A 19793-nucleotide genomic window follows, 5' to 3' on the forward strand; every position below is an offset into this window, starting at 1 on the left:
AATCTGCAGTCCTTGCATAGTTTGAGGAATCGCTATTTGGGCATGAACTAAAATCAGGATGCAGCTTTTTCCTTTTTTTCCCTGGTGTCTGTTATTAAGGTGAAATAAAGAGAGGAAGATAGGCTCACGTATACTCCTCCACTTTTGTCATTCAAATTACAGATCATTGAAAACTTTTGACAGGCCTGCAAGTTGCTGAGCACATACTTTGTGTTACAAGAATTCCCATTATTATTTGAAGCTACTTAGAATGGCTTGCTCATCTGAGCTTTTACTGTAGTAGGGACCTGTCTTATATAGCTTCAGGTTTTGTTCTTGCCCTGCTTGGTGAGTGGAAGAAATAAATTTAAGTTTGCCATTGCAGGAATTGAGTGAGTTTCAAAACAGACAAGTGTATCCTTTCTCTTCCTATCTTTCAGGAAGTAATTTATTCTCAATGCCTGTAAATAAAAATGAGTGTTTGGGTTTTGGTTTTGTTTTGTGTGAGGAATCAAGAGTTTATAGTTATCCAAGGTCATACCAGAGTCTTTGCAGTTAATCAGGTTGCAGTTAAAATTAAGGTTGCTCAGAAGTATGGTACTGAGCTGGATTTTGAGACCAGACTGATTCCTGAGTGATACTGATTACTCTATTGGATAGCAGCTATAACTCTTTGTCATGTAGTAACAAAATGGATAGAAGGGCATAGTATTTTGTGTACAAGTTCTCAGTGGCTTAGACTGCAATAGAATAGATATCCTATTCTGCTCATTCAGCTTGTTCAGCTGTTAAAAAACAGCAGATGTTAATTAGGATCCTGCTACATATATTCATTCTTCTGAAATAAACTTGTGCTTCTTTCAGTTCATTATGAAGTGGGATGGGAGGGACAAGGTTTCAAAGAGGCCTTAAAATTCAAGGACTTTCAGCTCTATAGGAAGTTCTCTGTAAAAATTGGGCTTAGTTCCTTAAATTCCTTTTGCCATCCTGAACCATATGCGGTTTAGATTTAAAAAGTGTCTGCACTCTTTAATGCATGCTACAGATTTATTTCTCTGTTTTTGATAGTTTTCCTTCAGTCTTGAGATGGGATCCTTTCAGAAATGAATTCTTTTCTGACTGTATACTGATTGGCATGTGGTGTGGGAGAAGAAAGAGAAGCTAGATTATGACTTTGACTGTTGTGGACTCTTTAATATGAGTTTAACAGTAGCAGAAACAGAAGGGGCATTGGATAAGAAACTAGTTAATCATTCATCAACTCAACTTTCTTTTTGTGCTCTTTTTTTCTTTCTTTCTTTTTTTTTTTTCTTCCATAGATTGTTCCTGATGAGAAGTGAAAATGCATGGGTTTTAGTCTAAAGCTGTAGAATGAGTGTAGTGGTGATTTTCAGCTCAGTTATTCCTAATTCTCTCTCTTTCATATGCATATATATATATATTTCATACAGTCCAAGGAAAGTCATGATTTTTAAAGCATGTGATATGCTGACTTTTGAAGAATTGTGCTTTCTTTAAAACTTCTGTGTTCCTGGGAACAGTGTAGTTTCAATTAACAAAGAAATACTATAGCCAAGGGCTCAGACTTGCATGTGAACTGCTATTGATATATGCTTTCCTAAACCACACATGCTTGTTGCAGTCAAATAAAGACCTTCTGTAATAGCAAATCCTAGTAATCTTCCAATTCCAGTGTGGCTTTTTTTCCACTGCATGCATTTTCTCCACTCTAACATTCCAAAGTACAAGAGGCTGCTGTAGTGTTTGAAATATCACCAGGTAAACAATAAGATTTCCCAAACCTTGATCTTGCGCAAGTCACTACTGGCTCACCTCTCTCCATGTGTTAAAACAGGAATTATACTTGCTGCTTAATTTAGTTTTATAAATTTTGTAGAGCTCTCTACATAGAAAGCATTGGGAAACACTAAGTGTAATGTCAGTGTAGTTAGAAATAACTGATTCTGCATCTAGTTGTCTGAATGTATTAGTTTCCCTCCAGAGTTCAGAGCTGTACCTCAGGCTTGCTTCATTCTTTTCTAAAAGAGAAAATACTTAAAATTATTTTTATTACAGGTCTTGGGTTGCTCCTTTGAGTTTGTGTGACTTCAATGGACCAAAGAGAAGGAATAGAATCACAAAATATTTTGGGTTGGAAGGGACCTTTAAAGATGATCTGATTCCATCCCCCTGCCATGGACGGGGACACCTCTCTCTAGACCAGGCCACCCAGAAACCCGTCTGGCCTTGAACACCTCCAGGGTTGGCTTTTCCAGGCAGCCTGTTCCAGTTCCTCATCATCTTTGTTGTGAAGAATTTTAGCATAACAACTAACTGAAGTCTTCCCTTTTTTAGTTTAAAGCCAATTAACCCTTTGTCCTATCACTTGATAGAGTCTCCAGTTTTCTTATAGGCCTTCTTAGGAACTGAAACACTTCTGTAAGGTTTCCCTGGAACATTATTTTCTTCAGGATGAACAATTGGAGCTCCCTCAACCTATCTTCGTAGGAGAAAATAGCTTGATATTTGATAAAATCAAAAGAGTAAATGTATCTACTAATTATCCCACCTTGAATGTATCTAGTTGCGCTCTCCTGAGTTGAAGCATTTCAAAGGATGTGCAGTAGTTTGAAATATATGCTTGGTATGCTGTTGTGTTCTTCCTTCTTAATCCAGAAGAAACAAAGTGGACATCTGTAAAAATAATGACATGATTTGTAAGATTAAAAAAAGTTTATGAAGAGTTAGCGTAAAGGAAATGTGTTGTCGCTGTTAAGAAGGTGTGCTGTAAGTCTTCAGTAAGATTCTCAATCTGAAACACATCTTGCCATAAAATATGCTTTTAAATGCTGTGATACAGCCTGAGCACCATAACAAATACAGTGGAGAGGGAGAAGAGGTAAGCATTCTTGTTCAGCATGAAGCTTCATAATTGACTTGAGCCAAGTTGTAGCAGTTCTACTAAAAGAAGGGTTGTCCTAGCCACTTGTTCATATTTCATTCCTTTTCATGGGCAATAGCAATCTATAAGATCAGGTTAAAAACTATTCCAGTGAAAAGATTAATTTTCAGTCAGGCCTGAAAGCTTAAGTGGCTCAGTGCAGCTGTACAAGAAAAAGAAAGAAGGTGGGAAATGCTCCCCCTTGAGGGCAGGGAAGGAGGACTGAAAGGAGTACTTCATCTGTTCAGAACCACAGTAGACTTGATTTCATGTGAAGTGACTTAGTTGAAGAAGGGGGAAAGTTAGCAGACTATTCTTCCATGTGCCTTTCTTAAAGGAAAGACAGACTTCAAGCACCACAGCAGTTCCTGGATTTTTTTTTTATTATTATTATTTTTTTTACCCAAAATGTCTTGACAGAGTGAATAAAGAGCAAGGGCCTGTGGATGTCTTTAAGGATTCTGATAAACTGATTTCCTAACAAAAGACTGCAGGAGTTACATAGGACTAACTTGCAGAGACCTGCCAAAGAGAAATGTAAACTAAAGTGAGGTAAAGGTGTGTGCTAGCATGTGGAAAATGCTACTAGAGTATGTAACTGGAGGGTGCGGGAAGTAGATTAAATGTGTTGTTTTAACTTGGTTGCCTTCAGGTTAGACATCTGGTCTGTCAAGAAAGGTATGATCTCCTTTGAGAATCATACTTTTGCCTTGTGGACACTAAGAAATTAGCAAAACAATGAATGGAACCTTGTTCTGGGAGCATAGGTGAAATGTGAGCTCGATCTTTTTCTGTTTTCAGGAAGATTTGCCAGCAGCTGTAAAGATTTATTTTGGATAAAAAGACTGCAAAGCTCCTTAAAGCAGTCTCCGAAATCCAAATAGTTAAATTCTGAAGGATACTTGTGTTGGTGTTCTCTACGTAGCATAGTAAGCACTCAAGACAGCACTTCCAGCAATTTATGGTTTGTCTTTATATGTATAGTTTTGAAAATCAGGAGGAATCAGCAGAGCTCTTACCTATTCAGCATGACTAGGTAGCTTTAAGCAGCTGCTTTGGGAGATAGAGAGAGCACTATCCTTAATATTCGATAGCAAAAAGTACTGATTTTTACATGTGAAGATGAAACTTGTCTGATTCTAGAGAAAGTCAAGAGCTTGAATACTTCTTTCTTTTCATGACATTGGTGCAAATCCTTGTTCGTTTGTTTTTTCCCAGGATGCAGGACAGGAGAAGCTAAACTCACCAAAGGATTTAATTTGGCTGCACGCTTCATCATTCACACAGTTGGACCCAAATACAAAAGTCGTTATCGTACAGCAGCTGAGAGTTCTCTGTACAGCTGCTACCGGAATGTCCTGCAACTTGCAAAGTAAGCATATAGCAGCAGCCATCCATGGCACATCTTTTTCTCCTTATGCTTTGGTCTGCACAGAGATCTGAGCTGGTTCAGGTCTTGAAGCCGTGTAGTTAGAGCTGTGCGGTGTTCCTCCATTCTGAGGAGAAGTAAATAATTGTGCTGGGCTCCGTGCTGCCAAAAAGGTTTAAAAGAATTTGGTCAGGCAGCAGCTTCTTGTGTCTTTGTGCAGCCATGTGAACATACCCACAGGCACATCTGACTGCTTCAACAGTGCGTATGTTTGGCCTGTCTGCTTTCGTACTGTAGCTGCAATTCTGTGTCAGGGTGCAAGGTTATTTCTAAATCAATATTTGCTGCAGGTGAGTTTGTAATTCTTCCTCTCTTTCATCTATGGTGTTTTCTACTTCCTCTTACCTAACAGTTCATCTTTATGTTTTCTGCTTTTCTGTGTTCTGTTCTTCTCCCATGATGGCTGTTGTAATGATAGCCATCATTTAAAAGAAAAGAACAAAACTTGAACAAAAGCAGTGTCAGGAAATATACTTTATATCTATGTAAGGTTGGGAAGATCAGTTCACCCAAGTCTGACTTGTGTGTTACAGTGCAGTAGTAAGTGTTTTGTAATCCAGATTGCAGCTAAAGTTTCTAGTGCATATTGTTATTATTGGGTTTTGTTTGCTTGTCTTTGCCTTAAAATTGATGAGCAAAGTCAGAACTGGATTTGAGCATTCTATGAATAATGAAGAAGTATTGATAATTCTGCTTACTAATTTGAGTGCCTTTTAGTCCTTCTATTATCTAGAGTAACTTCTGACGTTTATGGAATTGTTGTCTACCAGCTCTGAGCTAGTTCAAACTCCTCTGACTGTTGACTGCACCTTTGCTTTCCTTTTCTAACAATGTGGCACTTTCCTGTTCTTGCTTTTCTTAATGTATATGTCACTCCATGCCAATGATTGTCAAATCATAGCTATGACCAAGTAAGCCATTTCAGTCAGAGTCTGGATTACTGACCCCCCAAAAAAATACATACAAGGTCAGGTTAGGGAATAGGGTATTTGCAGTGAAGAGCACTGGTTTTGTTGTTTTTTGTTTTTGTTTTTTTCTCCTTTCTTTCCCTTACTGTCAATCCTATGCAGGAAGGAAAGTTTTGGAAAAGATTACAGGGAAGCTGATGGAAGAACTTTCTCATTCAGGATGTGAGAAAATGCAGAAACAGTGTAGCTGAGGTAGAAGAAGAAACTGAGAACAAACATGAGGGAAAATGGTGTGGAATCATTAATGGTTCTCTCAGTTTCTGCTTAATGATGGTAGGCATGTGTCTTTCCAGGTAAAAAATTCTTCTGAGCAAACCTAAAGGACATTACTACTACACAGAGGCAGGGGATAAATACTGGTGTTATCTACTAGATTGGTGAAGCTTTGTTTCCATCTGACCGTAGATGATGCTTCTATTTATTTATTTCTCTTTCTGGATTTCAGGGAACAGGCAATGTGCTCTGTAGGATTTTGTGTCATTAATTCATTGAAAAGATGCTACCCCTTGGAGGATGCCACCCACATAGCACTGCGTAAGTCTGTTGGGAAGTGACATAAATTCACTGGTAGTATTCAATAGATTGCTCATCTCTGCAGCCTGGTGTTGATACAGGAAAGGTTCTTTTTTAGGGGACTGTGATGTGTTAGAGGAGGATATAAAGAGGCAAGCTTTAGATGGGTGAACAGAAATGGAGGATAAAATCAAATGAGCTTTCTCTGAGAGGTTGTCAGTAAGCATCTGTGAGAATTCTTGTTGGAACTTCTACTGTTCGATGTGTTCATTACTGAGCTGGAAAAGATGCTGAAGACTAAGATGAGCTTGCTTGTAATTTAAAAAAAAAAAAAAAATTGTCCACTGTCTATCCTTGTATGGTTCTGCCTTCACACGATGGGCTAATGCAGGAGAGCTAAACCTTGAGACTGTAGTGGTTTCTGAAAACATCAGCTTAACAGAGTTCAAAGGAACAAGCTAAGCAAGGCAGAACAAAACAAAGGACGTTATGCTAGAAATGTGTGGTTTATCCACTTCTGAAGTTGTGTGTTGGAGGAAAAACTACAAGTTCAGAAGAGGTCAACAAGAGTAGGCAAAGGCAAGGAATAGCAAAGGCTAGTCATCTTCAGTCTGCAATACATTGAAACTGATGGGTGTATCTGTAAGCTCACAAGTGGAATGAAAACGGTGCATAGGAATCAGCTGTTTGCTGTCTCTCAAACTGAGAACTAGGAACTCTAAAAGGATGCTAATATGAACCATATTGAGAAAAAAACAAGGAGAAATGTTTTTGTTTTATAATTGCATCATTTGTTGTATGGAACTTATTAGAATAAATTTTTGTGGATTAAAAAAAATTCAAGTTTGGATTCAAGTATATCAATATGAAATTTAAAAATGAAGGTTACTAGAAACAAACAAACAAAAAGTCCTTGGCTGAAATGACTTTGTGTGTTTTTGCATTCTTTGAGAAGAATATTATGTATTTGCTTAGTTCTTACTTTTCTGCCTTTTTGATTTCTATTGGCCTGCTCCTTCTGTCTGCATTCCATTTATAACCTTTGTATGCTGCTTTAGCATAGCTGACCCTTGAGTTTTTGTGTGTCTGATTTCACTTTGTACCAACTTCTATATGGCTTGCTGTCAAGCTGCTTCTATGGTAACTGAGGGAACCATGACTTGTTCTAGGGACGTCTGTTTTTGGCAACTTGCTTAGAACTCAAAAGTCCTTCTCCAAAGGAAGGATTTGGCTTGGTTTTTGCAGGGTGCTTGGTTCGTGTTCAACAAATTGAAGTGTACCTAGTAAGCTAAAATCACAGATTCTTAAATTTTCATATCCATTTCTAAAGTGAGAAGCAGGAGAGAATGAGGATGGAATTTGCGATATGCCCCATTTCTTGTTAAACCACCTCTTAATCCATGTTTGTGTGCTGCCCGTGATGCTACTTTGTATAAGAGGGGAGATGTCTCTCTCTATTCTGCACTCCACTGATTTCCCTTGCTTGTGGTCATATGTGTGTGTTCTTCTAACTACATTCATTCTTCCTTGCAGGCACAGTTAGAAGGTTCCTGGAGGTTCACGGGGAGACTCTGGAGAAGGTTGTGTTTGCAGTCTCTGAGCTTGAAGAGGTATTTTCTTGAAGTTCATTCCATCAAAATTCATAGGCATGTGTGATCTTCTCTGCAGCAGAATCAACTCCCACACGGTTTTGGACTGGGACTCCCACTACAAATCATCCTGTCTCACTTAGACTCTGGTTGTACAGCATCCTTCTGTTTCCTGCCAGCATAGCATCTTATCCAGCACTGCTTGTATTTCTAGAAGTCACCATGTTCAGTCTCTCCATTTCTGGCTTGCCTGTTCCTGAGCTATGAACAGGAGTCAGTATTAGAGTTTATAGTACATACTTGTGTTGAATGTGTTCCAGCAGCTAGAACACAGATTTCTTGTGCAAGGCTTGCTCCTTATACAGTGTTTTTGTCTTGTGCTTTTAAAAGATTGCCCTGGTTTCCAGTATAACTCACCCACAAATCACATACAAACACCTTAAACATTGCTTGCTGGCTTGTTGAAGTAACAACCTTGATATTTCTTGACTTGTTTTCAGATAGGTGATAACACTTTGAATATTGATTTCTCAATATATATCAGCCTTGCTAGTGGTTGTTCCTGTGGAGAACACCAGCACCATTCATATTATGTTTCCTCTGGATGAAGAAAATAAATAACTTAATGGGGATTTGTAGCGACCAACTTTAATCTAAGCATTCTTTGACTCTGTCATCCATGTAGATTCATTACAAAACTGAATTACCTACTTCCTACCTGAGTTCATGACTTCAAAGCAGGATCTTCTCAGTGTGGCAAAAAAAAAAAGAACAAGAAAAAAGAAAAACTAACTTTAAGAAAGGCTATCTGCTTTTATTGCCAAGTAGCAGCCCAAATTAAGCTATCCAGGGAAGCAGTGGTTTGCCTCCAGACCTCAGAGAAGCTCCCTGCTATAAGGGCAGGTGTTGCATGTCTGAAGAGTAAGGATGCGTGGTGGACCTTCACCCATTTTTCTTATTTGTAGGCCACTTACCAGAAGTTGATGCCTCTGTATTTTCCAAGATCTTTGGAAGAAGAGATACAATCCTTGCCTTACCTCCCTGCAGATATTGGTAATGCAGAAGGGGAGCCTGTAGTACCAGAACGGCAGATCAGGATTACTGAAAAGCCAGGTGTTCCAGATGGTGAGTTTTTAACTGAATTTTGGAATAAGGTCTCTGTGTGAAAGTCAGGGAAAAAGAGGAAAAAGCGCATAGCAAGCAAAGAGATGTCTTCCCAGAGCACCTCATCCAAGACAAGCTGTAACAAAGAGAATTGTCAAGCTGCCTTGTAAGCTTCGCATGTTCCACAGCAGCAACTTCTGCTTTCTGCTTCGCTGTGGAGGGTGTCTGGAGGATGTGGTAAATCTGTTGTTTTGTTTTATTTTTTTGGAGGGAGAGATAGGGTGTTCATTCCTTCTGCAGTTTTTCTCCTGAGTTGGTTAGGACTGTTTTTTCCCCTTCAGAATTGTGCCAGTCCTTGACTGATACAAGCATTGTTGTAAATGGATTTTCACACACCATGTCTTGAAATGTTGTCTGCATCTTGATCTGATTTTTGTTGTCGCTGGTACTTAATGAAAATTAGCAGAAACTCTAAAAGGTAGAGGAACTAAATAATTCCGGGTGTTTGAGAAGTGATTGTCAAACGCTTAGGGAATGAATTCAAGTTGTAAAGAGGTTGCCTGAGTTTCAGGATTGGATGTTGAGAGATGAAAATTAAAACTGTGAATGGACTTAGATGTCTTCCCCATTAAGTAGTCCTGTGAAAAGTTTGCACTTCAAGTGAGGCCTTAAGCTATGAAAAGCAGAGAATTCAGAGTAAGTTTAAAAGGTTTTATGCTTTTGCATGGCTGGTAGCAATAAAGCTGAGTATGCAAAAAGGATACCAGTAACTTAATTTTCCTGTTTGTGGTACGAGTTATAATGTAGCTACTGCTGTTCAGACTGCAGTTTCTTGTTTGTTTTCTTTTCCCCTCTCTACCTAAACCTCTGGCTAGTGATGTTTGCTCCTTTGACTGATTGCTGTGAGACATTCAACCACTGGCTAACAACTTATGAAATGTTTGATTTAACACATATAGGGGCAAATGTGTGGTGGAATCTTGTGGCCTTTTTCCCATTGTTAGTATAGCATGTCGTACTAGAGCTATGAAACTCAGTTATTATCTGAACTGCCCAGAGAGGCAGTACCAGAAGCCTCAGCAGTTTTCCTTGAGGATGTCAAGTTCAGTGAAGCATTCTCATATTGTTAGCAGCGAGTGAGCCTGTGCTGTTGTACTTCATCTCACAGCCAGGTAGCAGATAATCAAACTCAGGTTATCAACTTGTCCACAGCCTCTGTTACAGCAGTGTCAGTGCAAAAGAAGACCTGAGCCTTTCCCGCAGTAGAGCTTCTAAACTGAATAAAACTGCAGCACATGTCATTCTGCATGCTTACTTTTCCACTTTTGACAGCTAAGACAATTGTAAACCTAAATCACTCTCTCTAGACCTTATTTTTAGAGTCCTTCTGAGAGAGTTATCTGTCATTCCCTTTGTTACAAGGGGATAATTACAACCTGCAAAGTTATTTTACAGACAAACCAACATCTTAAGGTTAAGTCTGCAGTTCTCAAGTATGTGTTATAATCATGGTACATTGTGTTCTTTGTGTATCATGATGAATGGGTTGGCTCACTGAGGTACAGCAATTCAGAAGCAGCACTGCTGTTTCATATGCTGCTTGAACATTTTATGCTACCTTTGTTTCTACTGCAGATGCTTCAGATGAAGAGGGGCTGGAGGCAGATTTGTCTTTCATTGGTTCCCATGCTTTTGCCCGCATGGAGGGAGATGTTGATAAACAGAGACGCCTCATCCTTCAGGGACAGCTGTCAGAGGCAGCACTGCAAAAACAGCACCAGAGGAAGTGAGAATTTCCTTGTCTGTGTGAATGTTTTGGGTTAGCTAGTTGTTCACAGGACCAACCTTCATGTTCATTTCATTACCTGTTAAGTCTGGTTTCACCCTCGGTCTCAGTAGCAGCTTCTTTGTTCTGAATGGAATGGGTAGCAAAAGGAAAGCCATTGAATCCACTGGCATGCCCAGTGCACTGGAACAGCTGGCTTGGCTTTTTGCCACATGATGTCACTGCTTTGTCACCACTGGATGTGGTGGGGTCACTGGCTTTAGTATTGCCTGCTTGCTTCAGAGGCTCTGGGCAGCTAGCAGAAGTTTACCTCTTTGTCTCAAAGTAGAAAGATGAAAAAGCTGCAGTATCCATTTATTTCTCTTCTTGTTTTTTTGTTTTCTTTTTCTTCTGCCATTAAACTTAATGTACCTGACCACTTTCAAAGAAGCCAATCCAATATTAGAGGCTGTTGAGGAATTATGTTTGCCATTCCTAGTCAAATTGTTCACCACTCAAAAACTAAAGTAATACCCATATATGACTCTGGTTGCTGGGTACAACTTCTAGACTCCTTTTCAAGAATTGTATTGTGTACCAGCAGTTGCGTATTCAGTGCCCCAATAAAACTCTTTAGATGAGTCTGTGAGCACTTTTTTTTTTTTTCCCTCCCTCCCTGACACTACTTTTGCAATTTGAAAGAAGCTCCATTGGTCAGAAATCCATGTTAAGAGAGTTTGTTTTGTCCTTCCCTCCATATATTACTTCAGGCTTTTAATGCCAAAGGGGGAGGACTAAATTTGACCAGATGTCTTTTTTTTTTTTTTTTTCTAGTTACAATCGTTGGCTGTGTCAAGCAAGAGCTGAAGACCTCTCTGACATTGCTTCCCTTAAAGCCTTGTACCAGACAGGTAAATTCAGGGTACTGATGACTGATGTATATTGCCATAGGATAAAAGTACAGAATAAAAATGTAACATTTTCTGTATGAGTACAACATATAGTATCATCGAGCTAGGTCAGTGCCTCTGTAGTAAAGCAGGCGTTCTCTCTTAATTGACTTTAGAACTCTGTGTGGTAAACTCCCAAAAAGCTTCTCTTTAACAGGCTGAGGATACTTGCATATTCTAGATTTACCTGCAGAATGTAACCAGTAACATTCTGAAAGGAACAATGAACTCAGTGGGAATGGGAATATGAAGAACAAACAAAAAAAAAGAAATGTTCTGTGTTCAGCAACAATTATAGAGAGTTGCAGTTATGCTTTCTTGCTAGCAGTTTTTATGTAATAAGTACCATTAGATTAAGCCAATTAGAAGGTGCTCTGTGTGAGGTAATTCGTTGCCTGATCTGAATAACCTATTTTCTTGCAAATAAATGAATGTTGCTTTCAAGTGATTAATGCAGAGAATGAACAGTAACCAAAGCAGATTTTGATGCAGTTTCTCTGAAGAAAGAGTCTTATTCCTTTTCCCTCAGTTTGAATTTGAGTCACTCTTCCCTGCATCCTCCTTACAGCACTACTGGTGTAGTAACCTGAGAAGTATATCTTATAACCTTGAGTTTGGTAGATATGGAAATTAGGGAGAGAATGAACATCCTGATGAGTTTGGTGGAAAGTATTAGCTGCTAGATCCTTGCAGCACGGGAAGCAGAAGTACGTTCTCGTTCTTTTTCTTTAGGTGGTGTCACATTTGAAGGTGAAACTTGCTGGTCCTAGTGGCTTAGTACTGCTTTGCATCATGACAGAAAGAAGCAAGTAGTCAAGCTTTTAAAATCATAGTTGTGTTTACATAGCCAGTGGCTCTGCAGAGAAAATGTACTCAGAACTTTTGCCTCCTGAAACTCCAGATGCTTACCATCATCTTTACACAAATACCAAGGCTGTGTGATACCTTTCACTTTGTTTAATTTTTAATTATTTTGTCGTAGACAAGGCGTGCTTTGGGTTGGTATTTCTTGATTTAGGTAAATGTCATGTGCACAACTGATGTAAAATTATATTCCTTGATACTTAAGTTTCTGGGGTATGATGCAACTGCCTTTTCTAGACCAGCATAGATTGGCATAGTGAGAAATAACTCTAGGATAGTTCTTCTGATTTCTGAGATAGAAACTGGAGGCATTGTGAAAATTCTGAGTTGTGTTTCCCTGGTTTAAAAAAGGAACAGCTTAGGAATCTGACATGGCTGGGAGATCTTTCATCATGTTATTTTTTTCTTGTAGGTGTGGATAACTGCGGTCGCACAGTGATGGTAGTTGTTGGAAGAAATATCCCTGTAACATTGATAGACATGGAAAAAGTAAGACTTTGTAAAACTAAAGTTGTGTAGATTGAATGTGACTTTTGAGAGTTAGATTACAAGAGCAACTTGGAGTTAATACTAGAAGTGTTATGTGTAAATGGCTTAAATGAATCACAGAATGCTCCAAGTTGGAAGGGACACAGAAGGATCATCAAGTCCAACTCCTGGCTCCACACAGGACTACCTAAAAATCAGACCTACATCTGAGAGCATCATACAGAGGCTTCTTGAATTCTGGCAGGCTCAGGGCCATGACCACCTTACTTCCCTGGGGAGCCTGTTCCTATGTTTGACCGCTCTCCTGGCAAAGAGCCTTTTCCTGATATATTCATGTCATTCCCTAGGGTTCTATTGCTGGTCACCAGAAAGAGTGTAGATCAGTGCTTACCCCTAAAAAGTAACTGAAAAATATTTACCTAAACAGATCAAAACTTATGCCCTATATAATTTTGTGTATTTTGGGATGGCTTTTCTGGAGAAGGAACTGGACTGTATGCAGAGAGACATGCCTTACATGAACTCATTTTTCTTCTCAAAGAGACTCACCTTGCTTCTGTAACTGGAAAACACAAATATAACAAGTCAAAATAGTTTTTCATGAAAACAGCAGGAATTTATCTCCATCTGTGAAGTCAGGTAGACCAAAAAAGACTTTCAAATGACTGCAGTCAAGTTAAAGATTTGGAATATTCACCTTGCTTTTGTAGCTCAAACAGAATGCCATGCAGTTTCATAATTTCTCATCTGTGAATGAATTAGAAGAAGCATATCAAAATACAGTGCAACTGTGAAGGAATTATTTTCAAAGAAATAAATTCCATCTTTTTTTTTTTTTTCATCTCAGGCTCTTCTGTATTTCATCCACGTCATGGATCATATTGCAGTTAAGGAATATGTGCTAGTGTATTTCCATACACTTACAAATGATTACAATCAACTAGATTCTAATTTCTTGAAGAAACTCTATGATATTGTTGATGCCAAGTAAGTGTCAATATGAGAATAACCCTTCTGTTCTGTGAAAATGTTTGCCATTCCTTTTATCTGTTTTCCCATTTAGTTGTTGAGCTGGGGCAAAGATCTAAGTAACAAAAGCAAGAAGAAGGAATATTTAAACTTTTCAACTCAGAACGATATTTGAAATCAAGAAGCTCTGTTCTCTGCCATCTCCTGTCTGTAGCTGTTACAGAAATAAATGTATGGAGTTTATTGTCTCTCCAGAAGTGGAGCTTTTGGAGCCTGACATCGTTAGAAGTATGTTTCTAGTTGTGAGGGAAGAGGCTTGGGTAACATTGGCAGTCGTAAGTTGTCCGTAACTTTCACTGTCCACATAAAAGATAACAGGCTATGATAATAAACACTAATAATTCTATTTTTTCTCTTTGCATTTAGTCCTAGTATGTGCCCTTGCTTATACAGGATCTAGCTTTTTAAAATGTCAGCACAGGCACTTAAGCAAAATGATCTGTGTTTTGACAGTTGCTGTCTCGGTGAACATAATTAGATGTCACTTTTAAAGAGCTGTTTTTCTTTTTTTTAAACCAGGTACAAGAGGAATTTGAAGGCATTATATTTTGTCCACCCAACATTTCGTTCAAAGGTGAGGTATATAGTAAAAAGAAAAGAAAAAAAATAACAAACAAAAACAACATTTTGGATACTGGCAGAGTAGCATGTAAAACTGTAGTGTAAGGAACATAAGTTATATAGAGGCTTTCAAAATTAGACAGTATCTTCTGGCTCCATGAAGAGAATTTGAAATCCATTTCTGCCTTTGATCTAGTTGTAGTCTTCCAGCCTACAGTGCAGTGCAGTTGTCTTGTTCCTGTTTTGCTGTGTATATCCTTAACAGAGAAATGTGTCAAGCAGCAATGAGATTACTTAGGATTATAGAGTGTGGAGTAGCAAAGGCAAGTGGGAATAATACTTTTGTCATATGGAGTACTGAAAAATCCTGTCTGTGCTTTAGGAGATGAAAAACTGGTCAAACTGTAAGTTGCTGTCCTTTGCTATGACCTGTGTGGGGCAACAAAAGATGGCGCTCTTTCTTCTGTATTTTGCATCTGTGTGACTACTTCAAATGATCTCAATGTCAGGCAGCAGCCCTTCCTAAAAATTTTTGTCCTATTAAAAGATTAGAAATATGATCCTCCATGTTCACATCAAGTGTATTTGTTCTACTTTTTTTTTTTTTTTTTTTTTTTGCTAACACTGATGAAAATGTGATAAAACTATATGTTTCTACACGTTCAGCAGGGAGTTCTCAACTGCTGAATTTCTGAAGATTCTTTTTCTGCGTGTACAGCTGGGACACTGTGAGACTTGGAGCTTCTTGTCTTTACACAGATGAGATTGCAGCCTCCCAGCAGTGTATTTTCCATTTTCTGTCAGGATTATTGTTTGTTTTCCCCCTATCACTCAGACTTCAGATACGTACAGAATTAGAGCTTCCAGCTCTGATGCTTCAGAAAATGAATGAGCAGACAAACAGCATTACTAAAGTTCACAGAATTGAGTGGAAAAGCTGAAGCTGGGAAATGCTGGTGTTCCAGGTTCCCAGCAGTACTTTACCCCCCTCTTCTCTTCCTATGCAACTCTATTTGACTGGGAAATGTTTTGTGTTGGAGGAACTCGGCAGATCTACAGGAGAAGCAGATAGTTGGCAGAAAGCAGGGAGGATGAGAAAGACAGAACTCTGACTTGCTGGAAATGTAATTGGTTTGTACCCAATTCTAGCAACACAGCTGGAGATAAAAGGATATGTCAGTGTTATCCTGACAAGCCATTTTCTTCAACTGAAAGGAAGAAGGATTGCTGCTGGCTGTTGCAGAGACAGCCTGCTTATGAAATATGCTATAGGATATGCAGCAGAAAGTCCTGGTGGAGATGGTGACTGCTATTGAATCCTGGAACAATGAGTGGCTGCTGTCTTTTACAGTTGCAGTGTTTATTTCTGTGCTAAAACAGATAAGAGAGACTTGGAAATTCACATATCCCTAGAAAACAAGCATTGTTATGAATGTACTTACATACTTCATGATGCCAAGAAACATTGTTTGGTTTCTAGATATGAAACTTTTAAATTACATATATTCCAAGGCTGACTGCTTATCTATAACACATGGTTTTAAGTATGCAGGGTTTAGCAATTTCTCAAAAACATGAAGAAGGATATTCCCTACACAGTCAATTTTTGTAGGTTAATTCTGCCTTTTGCTTATGCTTTGATGTGAGTGTTTTTATGGTCTGTGAGGAACTCAATTCTCTTGAGTGGTTTTGGAAAGTAACAATTTTTACTGTGAAATCACACAACTGGCCACAGTAACAAATGTCACTTCATCTAACTAGAAGGGTTCCTAACTTTCATCATGAGAAGCTTTCCTTCATTCATGAAGGGCAAATGGAGTGGACCAATTCCCAGTTTGTTTGTTTGTTTGTTTTGGGGGGGGGGGGGGGGGGTATTTTGTTATGTTTCGTTTTTAGGTTATCACAATTGTGGCTGAGTGACAACTTGTGTTAAGATACCCTTGAAATACTATACACTTTACTCTTGTACATAAAAGTTATTGCTCTAGCTGTCTACATGTGAATAAAGGGCTCTTTGGGCATCTTTTTTGTGAGTTCTCTCACCTCTCCATTCATCGCAACAAAGCTTACTAGAATCTGGTGTGTTATGAGTGAAGCATTAGTAGGTGGATGTTGAATAACTGTACCCAGAGAAATTGTTTACATAAGTTTAGTAACTTGATTGTGATTTTGGAATGTTTTAAAATTGAAACACAAATTAATATTCATAATCCTCATCTCCATTTTCATTATGAGCCATTTTTCTTGTTTTTCTGTAATGATTATAAAAGCCATTTCTGGCAGTCAGAAATGTATACAAAAGTTGTTGCAGACTACTTGCAGCTTTTTCCACACAAGATCCTTTTTCTTGTAATGAAACTTTCCTATTGTAATAAGTTTCTCTTAAGGTTATGACCCAACTGAGAGATAGCATATTTTATTTGTTCTATGCTGTTTTCTGGAAGGAAAAAAAAGAGTTGATACTTTTAACCCTGTGGTTTTCTACAGTAGAAAATAGGGAACTTAAATTGGCAGCTAGGGAGGAGCTGGTATGGAGTTGGACACACTAGCTTTAAAGCTCTAAAGCTTGCTGGGAAACAATGGTGTGTACTGTTTGACCTTGTCGTGTTATTGCAATTATATCAGTGCCTCAGTTTTAACTCAAGCCTATTTTAAAAATATTATGTTGAATGGTAAGGCTTTGAAACAGCACCATCTTAATTAGTTTTTGTTTGGGGTTTATCTTCAGGTCTCAACATGGTTTTTCACTACCTTTACTGTCTCAGGGCTAAAGGACAAGATCCACTATGTGGAAAGCCTTCAGCAGTTATTCAGAGCCATACCTCCAGAACAGATTGATCTCCCTCCTTTTGTTCTTGAGTATGATGCCAGGGTGAGTGACTTCATGTGGCAAATATCTGTCTGTGCTCTCAAGTGTACTTATTGTGTGTCTCTTGTTCTGGTCAGCAAAAGCTTTTAAAGGCTTGATTTCCACATCTTAAGAATGAGGAAAGCAAAGAGAATGTCTAGTTGTTCAGTATTTTGTATGTACTCCAAGGAGTGGGCTTGACCAAGAAGCAGACTTCGTTCCCAGTGGTTTCAGCCTCCTGTATGCATGAGAGAGACTCTGTTTCTTCAGCCAAGAACTGTACCTTAACATGCTAAGAGCCTGTCTACAATATATAACTTGTCATGCATACGCTATATAATTTACACCTATGTTTTTTTTAAAAAAAAAAAACTGTCTTTTTTTCTTTCCTATGCCATGTATGGAGTACATGGCAGGGGTGAGTGGGGAAGCAGCAAAGAAAAGTGGAAATCAAGTAGGGAACCTTGCCACAGCATTGGTTCTTCCTCCTTTCTTCCCCATCCCGGGTCTCTATCCAAATGGTGGAATGAATATGATTTCCACTGCCCAAGTCAATTCAAACAGGTTGTGTTCTAACTACAAAGCAACAGCCAGAGCTGCATAGGCAACTTTGTCTTGAACTGAATAACTTGCTCTCCTGGCATTTTTGGCTTCCTTACATCATAGTAGTAGGCTGAATTTTTGACTTGTTGTTGTTGCTTGTTTAAAACAGAGGCAAAACTAAGGCCTGTTTTTTTCTGATCATCAACACAGTCCTGTCCTGGGTGAATTGTGGTCACTGTATTACAGAAGAAGCAGTCAGGAGTACCTCTTTGTTTTTGTCTCTGTATTAGCATCCATTACACTGAGGTGTATTGGAGAAGGTTTTTGTTCAACTACTTATTCTATTCTCATTTCAGGAAAATGGGCCTTACTATTCTTCGTATCCTCCATCCCCTGACTTGTGATCTGCAGTCCTGCAATGCTGTTGGTTTCCCATGGATCCAATGACCTGATGTCTGCCAAAACCTGTGCATTTGCCCACAGAATTCAGAGAGAGGGTTTTCCTTCCCCAGCTCTGGTATTTTTTTACTGATGAGATATTTTCAAGCACTCAAGCAATCAGAACACTTTATGCCACTGTGAACTGTACAACTATTTCAAATATATTTATCCAATGGTAAAGTTGATTTTTTTGGGATCAGTATTTTATTTTCTTCTTTTTTGAAGCTGTTACATTTATTCCTGAACAGACTTTCTCTTTTCAGGGAGATCCATCAAAAACATTCGATTGTGTTTACAACTATTATAGTTTTCCACATCCATTTGTGTTTGTACCTGTTTTTGACTGGTTTGTACAAATATTGTGCAGTACCAGCCTGACGTATTGCTCATTATATGGTTTCTATGCTTTCGTATCTGGTCACTTTCCCTATTGGTTAGTGATGATTACTTTGGTTTTGATGCAGCAAAAGTACCTGAAATTGGGAATACCGTGTTTGCAGGCTGAACAGAACACTGCAGCCAAGCAAAGATTACTGCAGCACTTAGTACCAGAAAAGCTGACTGAGCTAGGAGCCTGATACAGTCCCAGTCCATCTTCAGTGAATGATGTGACACGTCAGGATGCCACTACCCTCCCAGCAAGAATAAAGTTGAAAAGCGTTTACACTTCCTTTATACTCTTCTAGAGTTCTTCATATCTGCTTTGAAATGCCGGATGTGTTTCTGTGATACATGAATACATCTTTCTGAATTGGTGGAGAGGCCAAGTGGTTTCTTAGAGATATCAGTGACCCTTTTACTTGTTGATATGCTGTTTTACGTATTATACTGTATGACATCTGATTTTGACAGACACTGTATACAAGAGTGCAGCAGTGATATTTATGGAATTGGACATTTAAAAGTCTTTCAGCTGCCAACAAAAAGAATAGGGAGGAGGCTCTCTTTAAAAAAAAATATCATCAGGGATGATGGAGTCCACTGTAGGAAGAATGTCACAAAAGTTCTGAGTATGAAATGTCATCATGAGATCTTGTGAGTTTGGTTAGTCTGAAAACATCTCTTTCTCCCAAAGCACTGTATGTTGTTTGGATAAATAGGAAAATAATTCTCCCTTGATTTTGATGTGTAATTGAAGTGTCACAACTTGTTTGCACTTTGAGGGTTTTGGCTTTCTTGTATTAGGAGTACAGTGGAAGAGGGAACTACACTGAGTTTCCTTTCTCTCCCACCCTGGCCTCCTTTTGGCTTGATGTTGTGTTTAGGCTCCCTATACCCTCAGCGTGTTGGTATGTCAGTTACAGATGAAAACTTGGCTGGGATTTAACAGTCATGCACGTACAACTTAATAGTGCTTCTCTAAGTGGCTAGCAGGATCTTTATGCAATTCCATTATCAGATCTAAGGTGCTGCTGAAGGCTGGAAACTGTAGCACAGTGGAAACCACCTTGCTGTTAATACGTGGATTACAGATGCTTCTTTTGATGCTTGTCTGTTGTTTTCTGAGAGAGGGAAATAGCAGCAGTCAAGCTGGAACAGCTACCACATGTCCCTAACCTCCTTTCACCTAGCCGTTTACAGCTGCCCTTGTCTCCTAACTGGTTTACAGCCAGCGGTGAATTTTCCATGCCTCTCTAACGATTTGTATAGCTTTCCACCCCCATTAACCATCTGCTGTTTTTCACACCCATGGCATTTCCACCAGGACATTTGCAAAATAGCTAGTGCCCACTTAATAGGCACATTAAAGGTGATTCAAAGTATATTGCGAAAACAGAGC

At 38.8% G+C, this 19793-nt stretch overlaps 1 protein-coding gene across 4 annotated transcripts in view; it reads left to right on the plus strand.

Moving 5' to 3' along the window:
* GDAP2 (ganglioside induced differentiation associated protein 2) overlaps positions 1–18683 on the plus strand; it is a 21574-nt gene extending 2891 nt beyond the window's left edge. For 3 of the 4 annotated variants that reach the window (XM_052702900.1, XM_052702917.1, XM_052702908.1), the window contains exons 4-14: positions 4139–4292; positions 5763–5851; positions 7364–7440; positions 8385–8544; positions 10159–10309; positions 11123–11199; positions 12515–12591; positions 13439–13578; positions 14140–14194; positions 16910–17053; positions 17929–18683. In XM_052702900.1, the coding sequence (XP_052558860.1) occupies positions 4139–4292; positions 5763–5851; positions 7364–7440; positions 8385–8544; positions 10159–10309; positions 11123–11199; positions 12515–12591; positions 13439–13578; positions 14140–14194; positions 16910–17053; positions 17929–17976 (1172 nt within the window). In that variant the 3' untranslated portion in view covers positions 17977–18683. Of the gene's footprint in view, positions 1–4138; positions 4293–5762; positions 5852–7363; positions 7441–8384; positions 8545–10158; positions 10310–11122; positions 11200–12514; positions 12592–13438; positions 13579–14139; positions 14195–16909; positions 17055–17928 lie in introns of those variants that run through there. The other variant, XM_052702925.1, reaches the window with a different exon arrangement.
* The last annotated feature ends 1110 nt before the right edge of the window (positions 18684–19793 follow it).

Source organism: Tympanuchus pallidicinctus, unplaced genomic scaffold (assembly GCF_026119805.1).
Source record: "Tympanuchus pallidicinctus isolate F22 unplaced genomic scaffold, pur_lepc_1.0 scaffold10, whole genome shotgun sequence".
Lineage (NCBI taxonomy): Eukaryota > Metazoa > Chordata > Aves > Galliformes > Phasianidae > Tympanuchus > Tympanuchus pallidicinctus.